At 38.1% G+C, this 21755-nt stretch overlaps 1 protein-coding gene across 1 annotated transcript in view; it reads left to right on the top strand.

Moving 5' to 3' along the window:
• Window positions 1-1495: 1495 nt before the first annotated feature.
• lamc2 (laminin, gamma 2) overlaps window positions 1496-21755 on the top strand; it is a 44037-nt gene continuing 23777 nt past the window's right edge. The window contains exons 1-11 of the mRNA XM_028811342.2: window positions 1496-1660; window positions 13574-13744; window positions 15039-15159; window positions 15282-15418; window positions 16162-16284; window positions 16471-16660; window positions 16812-16924; window positions 17070-17285; window positions 17400-17579; window positions 18334-18579; window positions 19843-19979. Coding sequence (XP_028667175.2) covers window positions 1582-1660; window positions 13574-13744; window positions 15039-15159; window positions 15282-15418; window positions 16162-16284; window positions 16471-16660; window positions 16812-16924; window positions 17070-17285; window positions 17400-17579; window positions 18334-18579; window positions 19843-19979 — 1713 coding nt within the window. The 5' untranslated portion in view covers window positions 1496-1581. The remainder of the gene's footprint in view (window positions 1661-13573; window positions 13745-15038; window positions 15160-15281; window positions 15419-16161; window positions 16285-16470; window positions 16661-16811; window positions 16925-17069; window positions 17286-17399; window positions 17580-18333; window positions 18580-19842; window positions 19980-21755) is intronic.

The following is a 21755-nucleotide window of genomic DNA, read 5'->3' on the forward strand; positions in this document are numbered from 1 at the left end:
TACTAAATATAATTATCAATTCAGTTATTACTGTCTTCTTGTAATAGACCACTGCTTCGTGGCTGATTATAACTTCACTCAGTGTTATTGACCACAGGTTTCATTTTAAGAGGTGGCTTCAGAAAATAGATGTCTTGATTAATTTCTTAATAAGTATATTAAAAAAAAACCTGAAGAATGGGGGTACACCTTTGGCTTACTATTTCTGTGTGGGGTAAATGCTTTAAGCTTAAAGGGAGAGGCGAATGAAAAGTGAGACTACCCCACCATTTCCTAGATACCCAGATGCTTTCCCACTTGGGAGGTCTAGTCCATGACTACTATCTCCTTATGTCTGTATTCCCAACAAACACACACACACACACACTGTATACACAGCATGTGTCTTTACTGCCATCTCTCATCTCCTCCTTTCAAGCTTTCTTACAGAACTTAAACACATTTCATGTCAGCAGTACCTCTATGGGTCACCTTTCTTTGGTGCTTCTTGGTGATTCAAACTGTCTCTTCAACACCCTCCATTAGAGTGAAACACAGTGAGCAGAACTTGGAAGGAATCCTTCAGGAAGTTAAACACAGCTAACAGTGTGTCAACATAATCATCAATAATGTTAATAAAGCAACAGCTTTCAGAAATGCAAGCAACTGACAGTATTCTGGGAGTTCATCGCAAAGGTAGTCAAGATAATCTTTGGGAAAAAGCAACACTTTGCTAATTTCCAGTTAAGAATTCTACCCACATAAGAAACATATGCAATTAATGGTAACAATGACCTCAGGTGCTCATCTCACACCATCCAACTATAAAGCAATGCACAAAAGGCTTTAATAAAGATAATTCTTGATAACTTATTAAATCGTTTGTCTTTAGTTTTAAATGACCATCCATGTGGACTTTTTTTTGGTGACATGGTAGCACATCAAATGTACAACCTTATAAAAGTGACTTATTAGATACCTGCTCTGATTGTGTCCCACCCATATCAACCAACCAGACCTCTTTCTTCTTTCAGAGGCTTTTTATTTCTGATTGATTAGGTTTATAATAAAGAGGATCAAAGTGGGGTACAGCTGTGTGCTGGATAGTGGATTGTCCTGAGTGCTAGTACTATGAGTAGGTGAAATCTTTGAACTTTTCACTTTATTAGACATTTTTTCTCTCACATATAAGGAGGTCCATTGGTGCAGTGTGCCCCCAAGTCACGCTGATGATACACTCAACCATTCACATGTATTTTCAATAGAAGACAAAAGCCTGGAGCGAAAATAGACGAAGAAGGGGATACTCTGATCAATATAACACAAATAAGGGAAGTGTATTCAAATCCTGATTTAGCTGCTTTTTTCTGGTCTTTGCATTGTGCTTTTTTTTTAAACCATACAAGGGATTGGTAATATAGTTTTACACTGAGTGTGTCTCCTTGAATACAGCAATCTGATGCGTCAGCATTAGTCAGAAAGAAGGAGGGGATATAAATCAGCAGCTAAGGATATCAGGCACTTTCATCAGGTGAGGCCAAACTAGACGCGCTCTCTTACCTGGAGTTACGCATTATCATTCTTTCCTCTCTGACAGAAGCAATGTGGACCCCGTGGGCAGTTTGTTTGGGGATCCTTGTGTTTGTATCTCCTTTGGTGAATGGAACATACCGAGAACATAGTAAGTTTGTTTAGTTTTATCATTTAATCGAATTAAAGCATATGAAGAATGTACTTTTAAGTATAATAATTAATATATAAAAATATGACATTTAAATTAAGCATTAAGAAAATTACTTTTATATGTTTAAATTATTCATATACCTCTACACTTAAAATACAGAAAGAATATATGCGTACACAAACACAAGCCGTAAGCACACTGTGCATTTGTATTTTTCTCCATGAATCGTATAGTGTATCTCATATCTATTAATTATATAGTGCCTTTTAGATCTAACACATAGTACCTACCATATGCATGTATGTATCAATGACATAGTACCTTTCAGTACCATCTGTTATATAATGCCTTTCATATCCGTCTCTCACTAATCACTCCTTATGTATCCTTTTATGCAGAGACCCACAAACATTAGCACAGCAGTAGATTCTTCTCAGACTGTGTTACATTGTAGGCAGATGCCAGAGTGCTACACCGTGAAGTCAGTTTATACACACACACGCACACACACATGCACACACACACACACGCACAGCTCTGACATTAAGTTCAACATTGTTGCTTGTACATGCATTTGAAGTACACATATCTTTGCTTGAACATATCAGGCACAATGATTTTTAGCTTCTAGTTCTGTGATTTTGCAAACTGATAGTCAAGTGCTTGTAAGACACAAACATAAGAACATCTTGGTTAAGTAGTATTTTTAAAGAAGCACTACTGAAATAAACTAGAAAAAGGACATTTTACTTAACATTGAAGACTAAAAAGAAAAAACAAGGTATAACAAAGGATATAAGCGAATGTTTTTTTTTCTGGGTTTGGGATTAAGGCACATTAACTATTTAACTTTCACAAAGATGTCTGCAACAAAGAAATGTTTGCCATTTCGGACAGCTTGAATGTTTTAAAGTAAAGTATGTCAAATGATTATAAATAAGACAGAACACAGGAGTGTGAGAGGAATTACCATGCAGACCTTTGTGTCAACTTGCCTCACTTGGCATGTAAGGCAGACAGGTACAGTAACTTGTATGATACGGTAGAGGCCAATCAAAAGGTTGCAGGGGTATACAGAATTACAATAACAGAAGCAGATGTTCCAATAAGTGGAATAAAGTGACATATGCACGTGAAAGCCTTAGAGGCCTGTTGAACTTCTCATATGCACTGAGTAATTCATACCTGAGCTTGATTTTGTTGATTTCTGATGACCTTTCAAAATAATGTATTTAATTCTATAATTATTTACTTTGTGAGGAAGTGTTTGAGTCAGACTAGTAATTTACAATTTAAGATTCATGGATCATGCTGTGCGATATTCACCTACCATGCCAATACATTATTTTTAAAATTGCAACAGCTTTAGTGAAGCAATAATTCATTTTCTTAAAATCTCCCTTAGCTTTCCTTAAAAACATAATTATGAGCTAAGTGCAGTAAATGAAAAGGGCAAAACACTATTCTGTACAATTAAATTATAATGACTTGCATTATGGAGAAGGATGTGCCTGTACTGAAATTATACATGTACAACCATATGAAGAACAAAAAGTTGCTTTTAAAATAAATATTTTACATTAACATAGACTACTAATATAAGTACTGAACTTGATCTAAAAAAATAGTACTTCTGAATGAAAACTGGCACATCTGGGCAAAGAGGCACTTTGGAGTATCCTGTGACTATGAGACACGTGCCACTTTCAATGAGTAGAGGCAGTGACATTGAATCTCTGGTTTTAAGGTAGTGTGTCCAGTTTATCTCATTGATTTGGTCCAGATGTCTCTCACATAAGCTCACTTTAGTGTTACCAAAGAATCTTACTGTTTTGGAGACACTTGAAAAAACTACAGGGGATATCAATCAGGAAAGAAATATAAAATATCTACAAAGTGCAAAAACCTTTAAGAAAAGTAAATGATGGAATGTGAAACAGGAAAAAATGAGGATTAAAAACAAGCAAGCAGAAAAGTTCATTTTCAGTAAAACATATCCATGAAGTTGAATTTTACTTCCAAAGTTTAAGATTTAGGAAAGAAAACTCTTCATTAAAAATGAGGCACACTGAACTTGAGATACTAATACAAGGTTTAGAAAGATACTTATGCTAGCTGGTACAATTTCAGATCACAATTGTTTTTTTTGGGACCTGAACACAAGAATACAGAATGTCATAGATGAATTAATTTATCTGAGTGCTTAAGATGACTCTTTGGTCCTGAATTCAGACAATTAGACTTAGACTAGAAAAACAAAAACAGCTAAAACATTCTGAAATTTGTTTTTCTAGCAGACTAAATTAGCTGCTGTATGTTATGCTTACCCCATTTTCTCAATCACATTAAATAATTAATACAAAAATACAAATTGGTAATAGTAAAATTGATTAAAGGTATGTCAGCATTTTTGTATATGTTAGTGTCAGACGGATCTCTGGACCAGGGTACAGATCAGCCTTAGGCTTGTCAGAACCTATGATACCCTGCAGGAAAATAACAATTCAAAAATGTTACATTTATTAAAGCAATGCTGACATAAAAATAAAATGTGCAGCGGGTATTGCTGCTGCCTTCTGAATCCAGCTGAACAGGTTAACTGGCACTTAAGAACTGGGCCTGCGTGAGTGTTATGCGCGAGTAGGCTTTGTGATGGACTGGCACCCTGTGTACTGATGTCTCCTGCCTTGTGATCACTAATTCCAGGATCTTGTCCCTCCACAAGCCTGAATTAGATCTGGCAGATTTGAGAATGTTATGTTACTTGCATAAAGGCAGAGAAGAAAAACAGTATTTATGAAGCAAACACATCAGTAGCTAAAGAATATTTTTGTTCATCCAACAATTAACTGCAGCACTAGGCACCAGACAGAAAGAAGTGCTGAGTGGAAGGCATCTTTTATTGGTCACACTCATACATACCCATTCTAACTTGCACCTGGCCAAGTAACATCTGACAACAGAATGTCTTAGGGAAGTAAAAGAAAACTGGAGAACCTGAAGGAGAGTCCCATGACTGCAAAGAATACATGCAAGCAGAAGTACAGTAGAGGACAACCAGGTTGAAAAAAAGGAACAAGTCCCAGATTTTTACGATTTGAACTTTACATTACAACCTAAAGGTCAAAAATGTGACAAAACAGCAGCAGCATCGGAACTAAACATAACACAAATATAGGGATTGTTCAACTGAATAACAATTACAGTGTGTTACTTTGACTGAGACTCATCTTAGTGGAAGAATAATACTGCTTTCTAGACACAACCTTCAATTGTCACTTTCACATTACTTATCTTAGTTATCTATTAAAGTGTACATAATATGTAAATAATGAAATGAAAACTACACTTGAGTTCCATTCCAGTCAGTGTGGTGGAGTGATAAAGGCTTCAGACTTCAAACTCTGAGGTTGTGGGTTCAAATCCCACTACTGACGCTGTGTGACCCTGAGCCAGTCACTTGACCTGCCTGGGCTCCAACTGGAAATCCAAAAGAAATGTAACCAGTTGTATCATAAATATTGTAAGTCGCCTTGGATAAAGGCACCAGCCAAATATGTAAATGGAGCTACAGTATATTACATATCAAAGAAAAGAGTAAAAATGTGGAAGGGAAAAGTAGATTAGTAAAGAAAAAGCAACAATGAACATCTAAAAAGGGAACAACAGATCAATAAAGAGAGCACAGAATCAGAAAATGATAAGAGGATGAGAATGGATACAAATGTCACGTTTGGAACTGAGAAGAGTGGTCCATTAACTTGGAGCTGATTACAACTGACTAATTCATGTACAGAGTGTTTAAACGTTTATTTTTTACATTTTGATATTGTTAGATATACTCACAGGAATGATGATGTTTGTTTTCTTATTGACACACAAAACAGATAAAGATGTGCACAGTTCGACAGTAAGAAGAGGCAATAAATGTTGTACTGCACCCTTTGCCTTGTTTTTATTTGGGTCTGAGGTCCCCGATTGGCTATAAATGTATAAGTGTAATGAGTCAATAACAATTTTTCTGTGGTTTGTAATTTCTATACAATTGTTCTATTCACGTTTTGTCCTCGGTCTTCGATTGTAAGAGTAACTTTATTATATTAGTCAATTTCAAAAATGTACATTACAAACATTGGCATAACGGCAAAGAGACAGACTTGAAATATATGTTGCACATACTTGTGCATACATTTACTTTACATAATGTACATATCCTACTGACATGTTGTGTTACATTCAAACCAGACTGAAATCACATGTCATCTGCCCAAGCAGGACGTTCTCCCTGCCTAGAATACCATTTGGGAGAACATCCAAGCACAATCAAGCATTACCAAAAAAGGAAAAAGAACACACAAGCTTTTATAATAAAGGTTTCTTGAAATGATCTTTCATTACATGGTTTGTGAAATCAAGTCTGAAATGAACATTGTAAAGAAAAACTTCAACATTTGCAAAATCCTCAATTATAGCCATTGCCTGCTGCTGTGATTACTGCTCTCAAGATTACACTGCAAACTCAGCAACACTTTGAATGAAGAAAAGAAAGAAAAATAAACTGCCAGGTTACAAGCAGAAAATGCCACTTTAACTAGTAATTCATTTATTTTTGGGAGATTTAGAAGACAGCAATGGACTGGATTCAAACATTTCCCATGACAACTGGGTGGATCCCAACTGTACCTGCAGCCCCTGTTCAGTTCATGTACATTCATGTACATATAATATTCCCTGATAATTTATAAGTGAACTTCTATATAATACTCACTGACAGGCTGTACAGATGCTGCACTGTCCCTCTGCCTCTGACCAGGTGTGCTATACTTTGCTGAACAGTAAAAAACAAATACATTTTAACAAAAAAAAAAGAAAAAAAAATCAAATTGTAAAGTATTTTTATGTTATTCCAATTAATTAATATCTTTTTGTATAAAAGCAGTACTGAATTATAATTTAACATTTTCTTTGTTATTTAACAGATTTTGTCAGTAAAAAACTAAGACAACCCTTTTTTAAGGATAGCATACAAAATGTAACATCTGTAAATGTAGCTTAATTTGGCAATTCAAGTAGTATCACAGAATAAAACTATTCAAAAAACAAAACACAAAAACTATACACTGAAAAAAATGTAAAAATACAGTAAAAAGGACGACACCAATGGGTGCCAACCAAAAAACCATCATTTACCTTATTTAAAAAAAAACACAAAAAAAACTCTAAAAAGCACAGTAATGTCTATTACGTAATTAATAGGAAAAAGACTAATTCACAAGTACACTCTATTCTTAAGGTAAATGTTAAAATACAAGCTTTTCACAAGGTTTTACATATTTGGTACTGAGAACTTAACGACTTTAATATAAATTGATGTGAAGTAAGGTGTATTCTGTCGTGTTAAGGTTTTTGCTTACGCACTTTTTACCATATTTTTTCTTTTTTCCATCACTGTATGCAACTCTACAACAATGTTTGGGCCGAGCACATGTACAAAGCTAGGATTTAATAATAACTAAACTTAATAATAACTAAATGTTAAGTCTAGTTCACATGTGGTTGAAAATAATTGTCATTGTAATATAAAATTTAACTTTTTAGATATTTTTCACATTAAAATGAGGAATTAAAACTCGAACATGAGTCCGCTAATTATGATATCACATTGTTAACGCTAAACTTTGAACTTACCCCTCACCACTGCGCCTGCTGCTTAATAAACCGTTCAATAATTTTTTTAATTTGACATTTGTGGCCGTAATAAACAAATTAGTGAGCTGACCATTTCTCCACCCTACCTCTGCTCGAGCCCCTTGCTCATAAATCATTCTTTTGCACATTTTCCTTGATTATTGGCGTCTCGCTCTCTAGGGGGCGTGGCCGGTCAGGCCCGGGCTCGTGTGATTGGGCAGGTGCATTGAGGAGGCCGCGTAGGTCAGGCTTGTGTCTCCTCGCACTCTCACGGCTTCACAGATGCACACTCCACACACAGAGAGGGAACCACCGAGAAATCAAATCAGTTCAAAGTAGGTTTGTTGGCATGAGTTGCCAAAGCAGAAACAGTTATATTGTTAACATGATTGAAAGTACAAAGATAAGGGAATAAATGATAACACACTCCTCACACAGTCCCTCCAGCCTGGGTCTCCATGTTTGATAGTGACGGTCAGCTTCTTTCCACCAGGCTGTGGCAATTCAGTCTGTACTGAGTCAGTCCTTGGGGTCTTTTGTTGTGACTGTGCAGGTATGGTGTCAAGGTGTAGTCCTGCTTCAGGTCCCATTGGCATTCCGGTTTACTTTACTGCTGTTTTTGTTGTTGCCTTTCGCTTATGCAGCTTTTCTGGTGCTGATGCCCGAAGTCTTTTTTGAATTATCATATTATACCAAATGTTCAGGCCATCCTCGCTTATCATAATAAAAGTAAAAAAGTCTTGGGCATTGTTGGACAATAAAGTTTTGTTTCACTTCCTTTTTCACATAACAAATATTGCAACCCTGCTCCAATTACTTTTTATTGAATTTATTAAATTAAGGATGCTGCTTTAAATGGTACTCGTGCTGTGTCAGTTTAGATTCACCAGTTATATTAATCTGTACATCTTTGGGATGTGAGAGAAAATTCAGAGTATTCAGATAAAGTCATGCACAGTCCGGTGAGACAGCGCCAGGCCAGAATTCAAGCCCACCTAGAGCGGCAGTGCGGCAGCAGTAACAAATACACTGTCAGGGAGTCCTGAGGCACTACCCTAGGGGGGCATTCCTTTTTACATTACAATTGATATCCTGAATTTTCACACCTAAGTCAACAATGTACTCACCTCCATTGGGTGAAGTGTAGTTTTCACTGATGGACCTCCTTCTCTCTATCTCTGCTTTTTATTAATATGGACAAACATTTCCTGCTGTTCTTGCAGCCAGTGAGATCACAGTCTTAACTGCTGCCGCTTAGAAAGATAGGCAGGAAAAAATGTGAAAGTCTACTGTGAGAGGTAGCCCGAACACCATCAGACAGACACCGGCAGTTCTACAAAACACACGTTTATTAATAAAGTAAAATCTCCACACAGCACACCGTGCCCCTAAACCAATCACCCTTACACGGGCCTTTATACGGTCGTGGGCTGCCTTTCTTCCTCACTCTTGAGCTTCGTCCTCTTCTACCCGACTCTGGCTTCTCGACTGTAGGAAGGCGGCCCCTTTTATATTCACCCAGATGTGCTCCAGGTGCTCCCTGACGTCCTCCCAGCAGCACTTCCTTGTGTGGCGGAAGTGCCGCATGAGCACCTGGAAGCACTTCGGGCGTCCCTGGAAGTTCCTCCGCCATCACTCCCAGGAGTGGCGGAAGTGCAGACATCCCATGCTCTATGAAGCTCGGGGCACCCCCTGGCGGTGGCCACGGGCCCCAATGGGGTTGAGCCTCCATGCTCCATTCCCGTGGTCCCCACACTAACTAGGGTGGTTGTGCCCTCGTGGCCCGGGGGATGTATAGTCTGCCTCCTGGTCCTTCTGGGCGTCCCGGCTGGGCATGACCCCCAGTCGCCCGCCACACTACATATCATTGAAGCTTTCGTTTTAATTCTGATTGCCGTCCACTGAAAATGAGTTTACTAAAGCAAACAGAGTAAGTTAAACTCCTAAGAACAGGGAAACCCTGAAAAATGAATGTCTTCAATCCGGTGTTTCATCACAATGTTGGAGAGAACTGGTGACGCATCAGACAGGTCGCGGTCATTCACTTGTTTGGGGCCAATTTACAATCACCCATTAACCTAACCTTGCAACTTTTTGTGAATTTGCAAAAAAAAGTATATATAGAGAAAAAAAAACCTCAGGAGCACAGAAAAAAATGGAAAAAAAGAATCAAACCCAGATTTCCAGAACTGTGAGGCAACTCAACACCAAAACAGAGTATCTACTGTAAGTTGGTCTGTGATGATCTATGAGGTTCGTTTAATGAGTATGGTAAAAAAGCAAGTTAAACAACATTTTTTAGGAAAAAAAAGTGCTTCCAACATCTGTAGAACATAAATAACGCATCACTTCTGGCTGAAATGTGGCCTGACCTAAACTGAAGAGCGACACTTGCTAGTCATCAGCAAATGAACTGTGGTGCCATCTAATAGAAATTTACCAAACTTATCAAACAACCCTTCTATTTTTAATAAACCTTTAATGTTTTTAATGAATGTATTTATACTTATACAATGTAAAACATGTCTCCATATTTCACTTGATAATGATAAATCTGTGGGTCATATTTGTGGTGTCACCTGTAAATTTATTGGTGATGTACGCCCCTTGACCATTTACTGCCACAGCCATCCCAAGTTGGGACACCAGCCCATTGCAGGGCACACTTACTCTTACATCAATTTATAATCACTAATTAATCTAAGATGCATTTCTTTGAAATACATTGGCAGTATAAACAATGATAATCCACATGAAACATTAGAAAATTGATAAACAAGAGGAGACCATTCAGTAAATCAGGCTTGTTTGGTTAGTTAATAGCAAATGGTTCCAGTTTTTCCTGGTCTTACTCTTTTAAAGTGGCTGAGGTTTCCTCTTAAACAACATGACTCAGTGGTTTTCTCCTGATGTTCATAACTCTTTCTGTGACAAAATGATTCATGCCTTCAGTCTTGAATGCTTTCCCCCTTTATTTCACTTTCGTCTTCAAGTATGTGATTTCTTATTTAATCAAAAGCGTTCTGTTGGATTTATTTGAGAAGTTTAAAGATCTGGATTAGATCGCCACACAGTTTAGGTCCCAGAGGCTGCAGAGTAGGGCATGTCCTAATGTCCTAGGATGCATTTAGTTTTGTTTCTTTGTACAGCTTCTATTACTGTATTACTATTTCTTCTTTTTGTAATGTAGTGTGACCTGCACAAAGTACTCGAGATACAGTTTCACTAGTACATTATGACGTCTGAGTATAACATTCCTTGATTTATATTCAGCTGTTTTTACAATATAACTTTAAATGTGAATTTCCTTTTTAAGTTCTTCTGCATATTGCACAGAAGATGAGATTGTTGCATTACCATAAACCTTTTGATGTTTTTGAGAGGTGGCTTCCTGTGACATGTTATTATCTTGCATGTTCCTTTGTCTGTGTATAACGCAAGGAGAATGTGCAAACCGCAGACAGACAACAGTGGGCCAAGATTTGAACCCAGGCTCCTGGAACTGTCAGGTGGTAGTGGTGATTTTGCCCCCCATGAAGCCCATAACACGTACTGTAGATGCTCATAAGTGATTGCTTGTCATTCTGTTCATAAATTGTTCTGACCTGTTGTACTGTAAGTGTGTGTAGCACACAATGAATCGCACAAGAGCACTGCTTAAATGATTTTCATCATGTTATTTAGTATCAAGGAAAAAAAAAAGAGTGAACATTTACAGTGGGGGTGTTTGGAGCAACTGAGAAGGATGCAGACTTGGCCTGCAGGGATGAACAAAGTTTAACAAGCCCAAGAAATGAGAAGTCTGTTTACACAATCGAATAACAGTGTAACACGATGTCTGACCAGAACTGTGGCTTGAATTCTTTTGAAGGCGAATATAAAGGTTAATTACTCATCGGGACAGACTTAACAACACAGACGAGACAAGGGCTGTCTTTTAAACCCGATGATTGGCTGCAGGCTTTACTACAGGCAGAAAACAGATCCTAACCCCAAACTTGTGGGAAATTATCAACTAGAAAAGCATTTCTCTTGTCAGGACATGGCACTTTGACTTTATCAGACACCAGTTTTGCTTTGATGATTGATACTGAGGCTAACTCTTTCGACTCCAGTACCACACCAAACACTCTATTATTTGAACTTGTCTCAAAAATAAAATAAACTGAATTAGTCATTTTATATATTAGGCAGCAGTTGCTTGATCAACGTGCCATTCATTTACTGGGTTTGGATCTTCCCGACATTTATTAATATTGGGGATCGTGTGTATGGACCAAGTACTTGACACTTACCCAGGATTCCTTCTGATCAGAGACCACCACCTTCAAAGGAACTGGGGGAGAAGTCATGGAAAAGCAGAAAGAACTGTAATGAGATGAGCTCATCAATGCTGATACACCTTTGTTGTAAGCTGCACTATTTAAAATTTGTATTTTAATTAGCTTGGAATTTACTAATTCACACTGTAAACCTTCCATTCAGTTTCCCCGCCATGAGCTTTTTAGTTATAATACATTAACCAACACACAGACACACACTCTGATCCCAGGCCAATTGGGAGTTACTCATCAACCTAACACAGGAGCCTGGAGAAAACCCACATGCACGTGGACAACTACACAAAAACAGGGGTCAGGATGTGCCCTCGACCCACGAGCTGTATCACTTCCATGCCACCATGACCCTCTTTTTACTTCACATTTTTCTCCTTTAGATACAAATAGGCAAAATGCGAAAACATTAACACATGGATTAAGCAGGTGTTAGAATGTTATGTTATTTTAAGAATTGTTATGCAGTGTATGTTTTTCTAATTTGAAAAATCAATTTTCTCATTTAAACGCACAGTTTAAACAAAGTGCTCATTCATCCATTCATTTTTAATTTAATTAAATCCATTTATGGTCTAAAAGTCTATCCTAGCAGCATCAGGAACAACCCAGGAAACAAGTCCAAATGAGTGCCATTGTATCACAGAGTACAGTAACACACTCACGGGCACACCCACGCTCCATGGCATCTTACCGGGTGGACCGACTAATTTATCTTATGTGCGTGTCTTTTGAAAGCAGATACAAAAACAAAGAGCCTTGAATGAAAACTGACACAGCTGCTAGGGGAATGTGCTGAATCCACACTGAGCTTGCTAAGGCCAGGACTGTGGAGGTGTAAAGGAGCACTGCTGGTCAATGTGCCACATGCAGTATGAGGCGCGTCTTGTAATTACAATGGACCACAGCCTAAAGTAACTCGGGAAGGAGTTCACCGGTCACACAGAATATGGTGTAATAAATCATGTTCACGATGGATAGCGATGCATGGCAATAATGTGCTAAACTCTTATGTTATATATAAAGAATATTTGTTTAAATCATTTCACTTTGAGGTAGGGGCCTGCAGAAGCCCACCCATGTTTTTTCTTTCCACATGATAATCAGAAGAACATTTCTGCCTTTAAATGGATGTCACTCCATTGCAAGGCACACACTCACTCCCACACCTCTGCCCATCTTTGCTTTGGTTGGAAGTTCACATGAGCCTGAAGAAAACCTGTAAACAGAATGAAGCCTGCCCACCATCCAGGTCTTGAACCAGAGTCTGAGAGGTGTGAAGCTTGAGGAGTATTACCCTACCATAAGTTTCAGCTCGTAGGACTATGTACTGTATATGTGCTCCTGAGAATTTTTTTCTCTAGATCATCTTGCAGGACTATTTATTCAAATAACGTTTCTCTACTGCTGCAGAACATTTCTTATATGGAATATGGAAGCGGTCTGGATAACATTTTTATAAACATGTTAATCACTTTCTAAATGCAAAATCCAAGCCAAGCCTCATTCTAAATTATGTAGGAGATGTAGCAGCCCCATGCCCACTGGCATATTCATGTATAAATACAAGACACAAATAGGTTTCTCCATTACTTTAATCAGGCTTCCCAGATAAACACCCTAATTAGCTTCTAGAAATCCTGAAGAGAAATATTCTGGTAGCATTCTTAAAAGCATCTGTCTATGAACCAGACATGTTTGGGAAATTAAATTAATGAATTGTGTAGGTGGTATCTGATTGCAACAATGATCACTGTGCTTTTTTTTTCATTTATTAATTTATTTTAACAAGTTTGGGCTTTGTACAGTGCCGATCTCTGACATGATGAGACAACAATATGTCATGAAGTTTCCTTGCATTTAACTTCTTTGCTTGTTTTATGTTTAGGTGTCTGCAAGTGCAATGGCAAATCTAATATTTGCACTGTAGACTCTCAGGGATTTCTCTGTCTGAACTGCATGGACAACACTGAAGGACGCAGCTGTGAAAACTGTAAAATGGGATACTTCCACCAAAAACCCACAGGCCGTTGTACTCCTTGCAGCTGCAGTAACCTTGGTGAGTCATTTTTTAACTGAGTTAGTCTTACAAAGCTGCCATGTGCCAACCTACTGATGTCTTCTGCTAAACTGTTCCTGTCGAAGAAGAGTGCGTTAGCTCAAATCATACAAGACAATCCAAGCAATTCTACCGAGGTGGCTAGCCAGATGGTCTCCAATTGATATCACCAGGCACCTAGTTCATATTTCACTGCTGGGATTTTGTGTAAGAATAAGCAAGTCAAAAAGGCTCAGCCATTAGTATTCGTGTAGTTTCCATGGATTTACCTATGTCCACAGCCCATGATCCACCATTTTTGATGTGAGATCTTTTCAATGGCCTTTCTAGTATATATCAATTTCATGTTAATGTTCCTAATTACTATTTACACTGTTCACCTTTTATTACACCTCTTATTTCAGTAATGGCCTGCTGGGGGTTGGAGCCCATAAAATTAGACACAAGGATGGAACCAAACCTGGACTTGGTGCCAGTCTATCACTGAGCAATCATGGTGGAGAATCCAGAAAGACTGATTGAACTGAGAATCAAATCCTAGTCTATGGAGGTCTTTGACTGAAGTGCTAACCACTGTGTAGTGCCTTGGCATTATCCTCTGCCGATTAAATTGGCACATTTCACTTAAAAGTAAAGGAAAAAGCCTCTCTTGTTAAACGACTAGAGAGCTCCCATGTTAAGCACTCATAACTTACGTTTTGCCCCATGGTTCAGTTTTTGTTTGCAGTTGCAGCCTCTGCCACTTGTCAAACAAAATCAACAAATCTCTGATTTTAAAGTAAAGATGTTCCCATCCTTTTACTTCAAATTTACTCATGAGTTTATCACTTTGATTTTGAAAGATACCTAATGGTGGTGTACCAGCCAAACACAAACTCACAGTGGCAATTTACATTTTCAAGCTGAAGTGAGGATACCAGGGAACTCTAAAGGACACAAACAGGTATTTGGTTTACACGTTTGCTCCCACCACCTTGAAAGGAACCATCAACATCACACTATTAGGCCCAACCACAAGATCTAAAACTAAATTATTTAGCCTGCTGATCAAAGTAATGTCTCAGCAGCCCATAAGCCACAGCAACCTTTCTTCAGTGTTGGGCTCACTTCTTAACTGTAATGCAACATAAGGATTTCTTTCACTTTGTATTCAACCAAAAAATTAATGGAGCAATGGAACACTGAAATCTGAGCTGAACTGCTTGTGGAACAAGCTGTGGGTATCATTGAACTCACTGCTGCTGCATCCAGCATCCATATTCCTCATTTAATGTTACTCACCTTTGACTTCTAGGCTCTCTGACTGCACAGTGTGACAGTAATGGGCGATGCAGCTGCAAACCTGGGGTAACAGGAGACAAATGTGACCGCTGTTTAACAGGTGCCACCCTCACTCGGGATGGCTGCAACAGAAGGTGAGAAGCTCTTCTTGAATTGCTTGTTGGGCATTACAGAATGATCTTCTCCCAAGGAGAATTTACAACATTTGGAACTGAGCATTTTAAATGCATTTTCTGTTTTCTATTTTTATATTTAGATGCAGATCAAAAGCTAACAATCAAGTAAGGTCAGAGTCAAACAACTGCCTTCCATGTTTCTGTTATGGACATTCATCTGATTGTACAGAAACAGACGGTTACAGTGTTTACCCCATCACTTCTACATTTGACCATGGTAAGTTAGTGGATCAAACAACGTTTCATCCAAGATTCCTACTTTGGTGCCAGTGCAGCCAGTTCAGGCCAGTAAGTTCAGGAACTGAATGAAAAATGTTGTGATTTTATGGCTAAGGTAGGAATAGGTGACTCGGTACTTCTGGTTTGAACAATTCAGTGAAAATGATTTCTAAGACACATTAGACAAAAAGAGTATCTTAAAAAATATGTAGGAAGCATTTTTAAAGACAGGAAGCTGATTGTCTGATTTGGTGTTTTATTTATATTTGGTAGCTGGTAAGAAGGCCACAGCCCAATAAACATGGTGCCTTGCCTGGCAAATGGTTCTTTATGTGTCTGTCCAGAACAGCCTGCTAACATGCTGGGATAATTGCCATGCTAAGTGATTCCAGAAATTGTATTAGTATTAGTGAAATATAATTCGTAAAATATGTGTGTATAATTAAATTATTTAATAAAAGCTTACAGTTAAGTTGAAATTTAGTGTCATGAGTACATAATCAAATAAAAGTATTACTTGCATGTCTCCCAAAGTCTAGTGACAGAAGTAAAATACAAATAGACCAAAAAAAAAAGACGAGGAATGCATCTTATTTAATATACTGCATATAAGGTATATATTGATCAGTATGAGTAGCTGTTGTGTATCATTTTGACCTGTGGATTTGCAACATCACTTTTTCATCTAAATTAAATAATTCATATTAAGCTCAATCATGTCTAACTTGTCTTTTAATCCAGATGCTGATGGGTGGCGAGCATCTTTCCGAAATGGTTCACAAGTGCAGTTCCAGTGGTCATCCAAACACCGTGATTTGTTTGTAACATCCAAAGACAATAGTCTTGTCTATCTGCATGCACCAGGTATGAAGATATACAGTTCTATTATTGCAGATAAATTAAGAATTCTTTAAAATGAAACACTTGAGAACAGGGAAAGAAATAAAATCCTTTCCCTCTTTAGCAGTAGCAGTAGAACTCTTTAAATAATGTTAAAGAAAACACTGTATGCCTGATGACCATTGATCAAACCTAATGTTTGCAATCCAGCAAAGTTCTTGGGAAACCAGGTGATGAGTTATGGCCAGAACCTTACCTTCTCATTCAGAGTGGATCGAGGTGGCCACATTCCTTCGCTTAATGATGTGATTTTGGAAGGAGCTGGGCTGAAGGTTAGCCTGCCTCTCACAGACATGAGTACTCCCTTACCCTGTGGCCAGACAAGGATTTACACCTTCAGGTATGAAGCAAATCTATCTATCTATCTATCTATCTATCTATCTATCTATCTATCTATCTATCTATCTATCTATCTATCTATCTATCTATCTATCTATCTATCTATCTTCATACTCTGAGTCAACTGGTATGCATTTCCTCCACACTGTCAGGCTTGACGAAGTTCCAAGCAGTAGATGGAGTCCACAACTCACTTCATTGGAATTTCAAAAGCTGCTAGAGAACCTGACTGCCATTAAGATCCGAGGCACATATGGTCAAAACAGTGAGTTTCTGGATTTGTATTAAAATGCATTTACTTCCCTTATGTTTAATTTATTAAATAGCAATGCAAGTAGATTAAAATGATAACGATGCAGTCATTTTATAACATTTACTAAATTAGTCATCTATTTTTGTCATTCTTTCAGGTTTTGCATATCTTGACAATGTAAGCCTCATCTCAGCACGTCGAGGTGCTGGTGTACCTGCAACATGGGTGGAGAAGTGCAGTTGCCCAGTAGGCTACCAGGGTCAGTTCTGTCAGAACTGTGCTCCAGGGTACAAGAGACAGACTCGAGGCAGCGGGGCATTTGCTCCCTGTGTGCCATGCAACTGCGCAGGTGGCACGTGTGACCCTGACACTGGTAAAGAGTTTGCCATTGTTTTTTCAAAACCTCTATAAAAACTTGAGCTGCCAGATAATCTAGTTCCAATGTATTGTTTTTTGCTAATATCCAATCCATATTTGTATTTTACAGGAGACTGCTATTCAAGAGATGAATCTCCATCTGTTTTAACTCAGTGCCCAGCTGGATTCTATAACAATCCCTTAAATCCCAGCAGTTGTCTGAAATGTCCCTGTGGCATTGGTGCCAGCTGCTCAGTCACCCCGGGTACTCAAACAGTAGTCTGTGATCATTGTCCTGTAGGCGTGACAGGTAATGGAAACATTAAATAAGTCTTTTCTTTCTTTCTTTCTTTCTTTCTTTCTTTCTTTCTTTCTTTCTTTCTTTCTTTCTTTCTTTCTTTCTTTCTTTCTTTCTAATACCGATCCCTGTTTTATGGGGTAAACCTCTAGGGTTGGTTGATATGGCATACACAGCTTCAAGTTCTTCTGATCTTTTTTGCTGAAGGCACCTATTGGTTTACTCTTTATTATAAGGATGTAATTTCCTTCACAAAATATGTTCCCAAAATGGCCTGCAAATGAGGGTTTTCAGATCTAGAGGACCAAAAATAGAAGGGAACCCCAAAAAGCTCAATGTCAAGACAAGTTGTTTATGAGGGGTTTCTTGTACAAAAAAACTGAAATGATTTCAAAGCATTCATAAGTATTTTGATGAATACAATAATACAAAATAATTTTAAAAATATATTAAAGAATAATGCAATACATAAAGAAATTTTTCACATTTTCACAGAATTCACTCATTGGTTGTTTGTAGTGCAAATGATTCACAGAAAAAGTACAGCAGCAAACAGTTTTGGCCTTTCAAAATAACCATAATTATGGCTTCTGTATTTGGAAGTGTTCCTATAATGTTTTGAAAATCAAAAAATCAGTCTTAACATGTGCTCATTTTACAATCAGTGATGACTGCCAAACATAACACGATCACAATAAAATACCCTTTGGCCTTTTATGATCACACACACACAAAGTTTTATTAACACTGTAATTTTAATTGGCAGGTCCACAATGTGAGATGTGTGAAGATGGTTACTTTGGAGACCCCATGGGTAAGAATGGGCCAGTCAGGCAATGTCAGAGATGTCAGTGCAATAACAACATTGACGTCAACGCTTTAGGAAATTGTAATCGGCTGACTGGCGAATGCCTCAAGTGTCTGTACAATACGGCTGGCTTCTACTGTGAGCGGTGTCGTGAGGGATTTTACAAGAGCTCCGTGGTCCTCGGCTCTGCTCAACGCTGCACATGTAAGATCATTACAGAATTCATACACTTGCAGGATTTTGGTAATGTAGTTAATAGAATTGCTGATATGTGATTGTCTGATACTGTAGATAAGCTAATGGAACATCCATGCAGAAGTATTAATTGAAAATTGCATGTGGCGGAGGTGCTATTAAATCTCCTTTTAAGAGAATTAAGAGTTGTCTTTATTTGTAAGGGGAAGGGTTGGAAAGAAGCAAACTTTTATCTGTCCCCGTGTAGGAATGGCCTGTTAATTGTGCTAGTTAGAAGGATGGATGATTTTGGCACTACTTTTCAGTGTCTTTTCAATTACGCATTTATCTTTAGTATTCATTTTCTAGGTTCAGCAAAGATTAAGAAGTTTATCCATCCATCCATTTTCCAACCCGCTGAATCCGAACACAGGGTCACGGGGGAGAAGTTTATTACATTTTAATTGATATATGTTTTAACCTACAGCATTAGCACCCTGGGACCTTTAAGAGTTCTACACAGGCTTTTATACAATTTAAGAGTATATCACTACTATAATTAGAGAACCTACATAAAAGTCATGGACTTGACATGTATGGTGCCAGTAAAAAAATAATACAGGACACATGAAATACATTTCCCTAATAATTTCATTTTACATACATTTCCCCTTGGGATTAATAAAGTATCTATCTATCTATCTATCTGAAATGAGAAAAGATCTGGAAATGTTTCCTTGATCAAATCAATAGCTATTTAAATGTAATCAATCCTACTCAATTTTGTGCAAGTTCGTCAGGGGCAGAGCCCATCCCAACAACTTCAGATACAAAGCAGGAATCAATCCTAGACAGGATAAAATAAATATGCAATTAAAAATTAGTTATTAAAACTTAATCGATTAAACTTGCACTCAAGTGCCTCAAAGGCTCATTGGAAAGAGTTCTTATTTGGATATTCCAAGCTGTCTGTTCTTTACAATAATTGTCTAGGTAATCAAATAGCAATGTGCAGTTCAATATCGATCACAGTGTAATCTTGTAAAGATGCTTTCAAGACAAGAAGTGCATTTCAGCTTCCTCACAGTCACAAATCCTGTTTGTCAGATTATCATTAACAGAACCAGACTTAGGCAGTACTTACAAAGATCTTTACATACACCAGATTAAAGGTGGGAAAATATGAAAAATGAGGTACTCTTGTCTGCATATTAAAAACAGAATAATTTAAATTATGAAGTCAAAACTAAGTTTCTAGAAGGAACTAATATATGCCATTTCTTCTAATTCCAGCATGCGGCTGCAATCTTTTTGGATCTCAGTCACTGCAATGCAACAGCAATGGCCAGTGTCAATGCAAGACTGGCTTTGGAGGGCTCAAGTGTGAACAGGCAGTGTGTCCAACCTGCTATGACCAAGTGAAATACCGGGTAAGGTCTAACGACTAACATGTTGGCTGGTGTTGAATTGTTATACATGTTTTCTCAGCTGGATTTGATTGAGCTTTTTATTAGGACACATGCATTAGCAGTAGGTGTCCAAAGGAGTATACAACATGAGCATTACAGCAGCCTTTACATGCCAAAAACAGACTGAACCAGCACCTTTATCTAGAAAAAAGGTCTTTGATGGAACCCGCATATGCAATGCAGAATGCCAATGAGCCAACAAAATTCTTCCACCCATTGGAGCTAGAGCCTTTCCCAGCAAGCATGTGCCACAAGGCAGGAACAAACCCTGGACTGGGCGTCAGTCCATCATTTAATGAACACACACGGGACACTTTAGGAATGCCAATCCACCTAACCTGTATGTCTTAGGACTCTGGATGGAAACCAAAGAACCTGGAGGAAACCATATGGACATGGCAAGATCATGCAAACCACGCAGGGATGATCTAGGATGTAAACCCTGGTCCTCTTTCTGCAAGGCAGTAGCACTACCAATGCACCATTGTGCCCCCTAGCCAATAAAATGTCATTAATCTCCTGGAATTTGCTGGATTAATTATTTCATTTTGTTGTATTGTACTGCGGTGGGCTGGCACCCTGCCCGGGGTTTGTTTCCTGCCTTGCGCCCTGTGTTGGCTGGCATTGGCTCCAGCAGACCCCCTTGACCCTGTAGTTAGGATATAGTGGGTTGGATAATGGATGGATGTTGTATTGTATTAATGTAGAATATATTGCAAGGAACAAAGAAATATGTTTTTGTGATCATTAGATCAAGCCTTCATCACACAAGAATGATGGATGACTGTCGACACTGCCTTGCAAATCATTGAACTGATTTAAACTTTATTGCTGTGCAACACAGTGGAATATGCCATAGAAATAACACTAGTAAAATACAGTTCCAGCATTGGATACAACAGCAGTAAACGTTACTGTAGTGTAAAGGAACACAATAAATAGATAAAACAATATGAAAAAATACAGAACTGCACACCCACGTCTTTAAACGTAAACACAATTTCAGTTGAACAGCAGTGTTTAGGAACCTGTGAAGAAAGAGGCGAGTCAAAAGTTGTGATTGAATACAGAAGGAAAGAAGCTATTGTTTCATGGTAAAAATAATTGGAATAGATGATGTATTTTGCTTATATTGTCTAACTGAGATGTACTGTATATACTGGAAATAGTCCAGTTTCAGGCCTACAGCATTTGCTGCCTTCTATGGCATGCTTCAGTTCTGTTTTAATGAGCAGACAAAGTGCCAAATCAGATTGTCACAGGGGAATCAAGAATGCTTTGGGAATGAGATTTCATAAGCTAGCTATTGTCTTTGAGTGGGCTGAGCTACACCTGCCCAATGCTTCCTTAAAGAATGTTTTATGATTAGCTTAAATCTGACTGCTATGAAAGTTGAAGTTATTTTTAAAGATTTTTTTTTAACATATTACCCATCTATCCATTTTCTAAACCCATGCAGACCAATTCAGAGCCTATCTCAAAGAAACAGGTCTGGACATTGCGAATGTTCTCCCAGTCCAATACAGGACACACTGACACACACCACCACCATGACTCATGTCTGACCAATTCAGTTTTGCAGTTCAACATACTGTAGATATGAGAGAAAACCAGAGGACCCAGACGGAAGTGAAGCAGACAAGACAAAAACATGCAGACATTTTTCTTGCATTGACCAAGATGGGACCTGTAGTCATGTGTTTGAAGGCAATATACCTCCATATTACCTTTTAGCAT

This window comes from Erpetoichthys calabaricus, chromosome 10 (assembly GCF_900747795.2).
Source record: "Erpetoichthys calabaricus chromosome 10, fErpCal1.3, whole genome shotgun sequence".
NCBI classification, from domain to species: domain Eukaryota; kingdom Metazoa; phylum Chordata; class Cladistia; order Polypteriformes; family Polypteridae; genus Erpetoichthys; species Erpetoichthys calabaricus.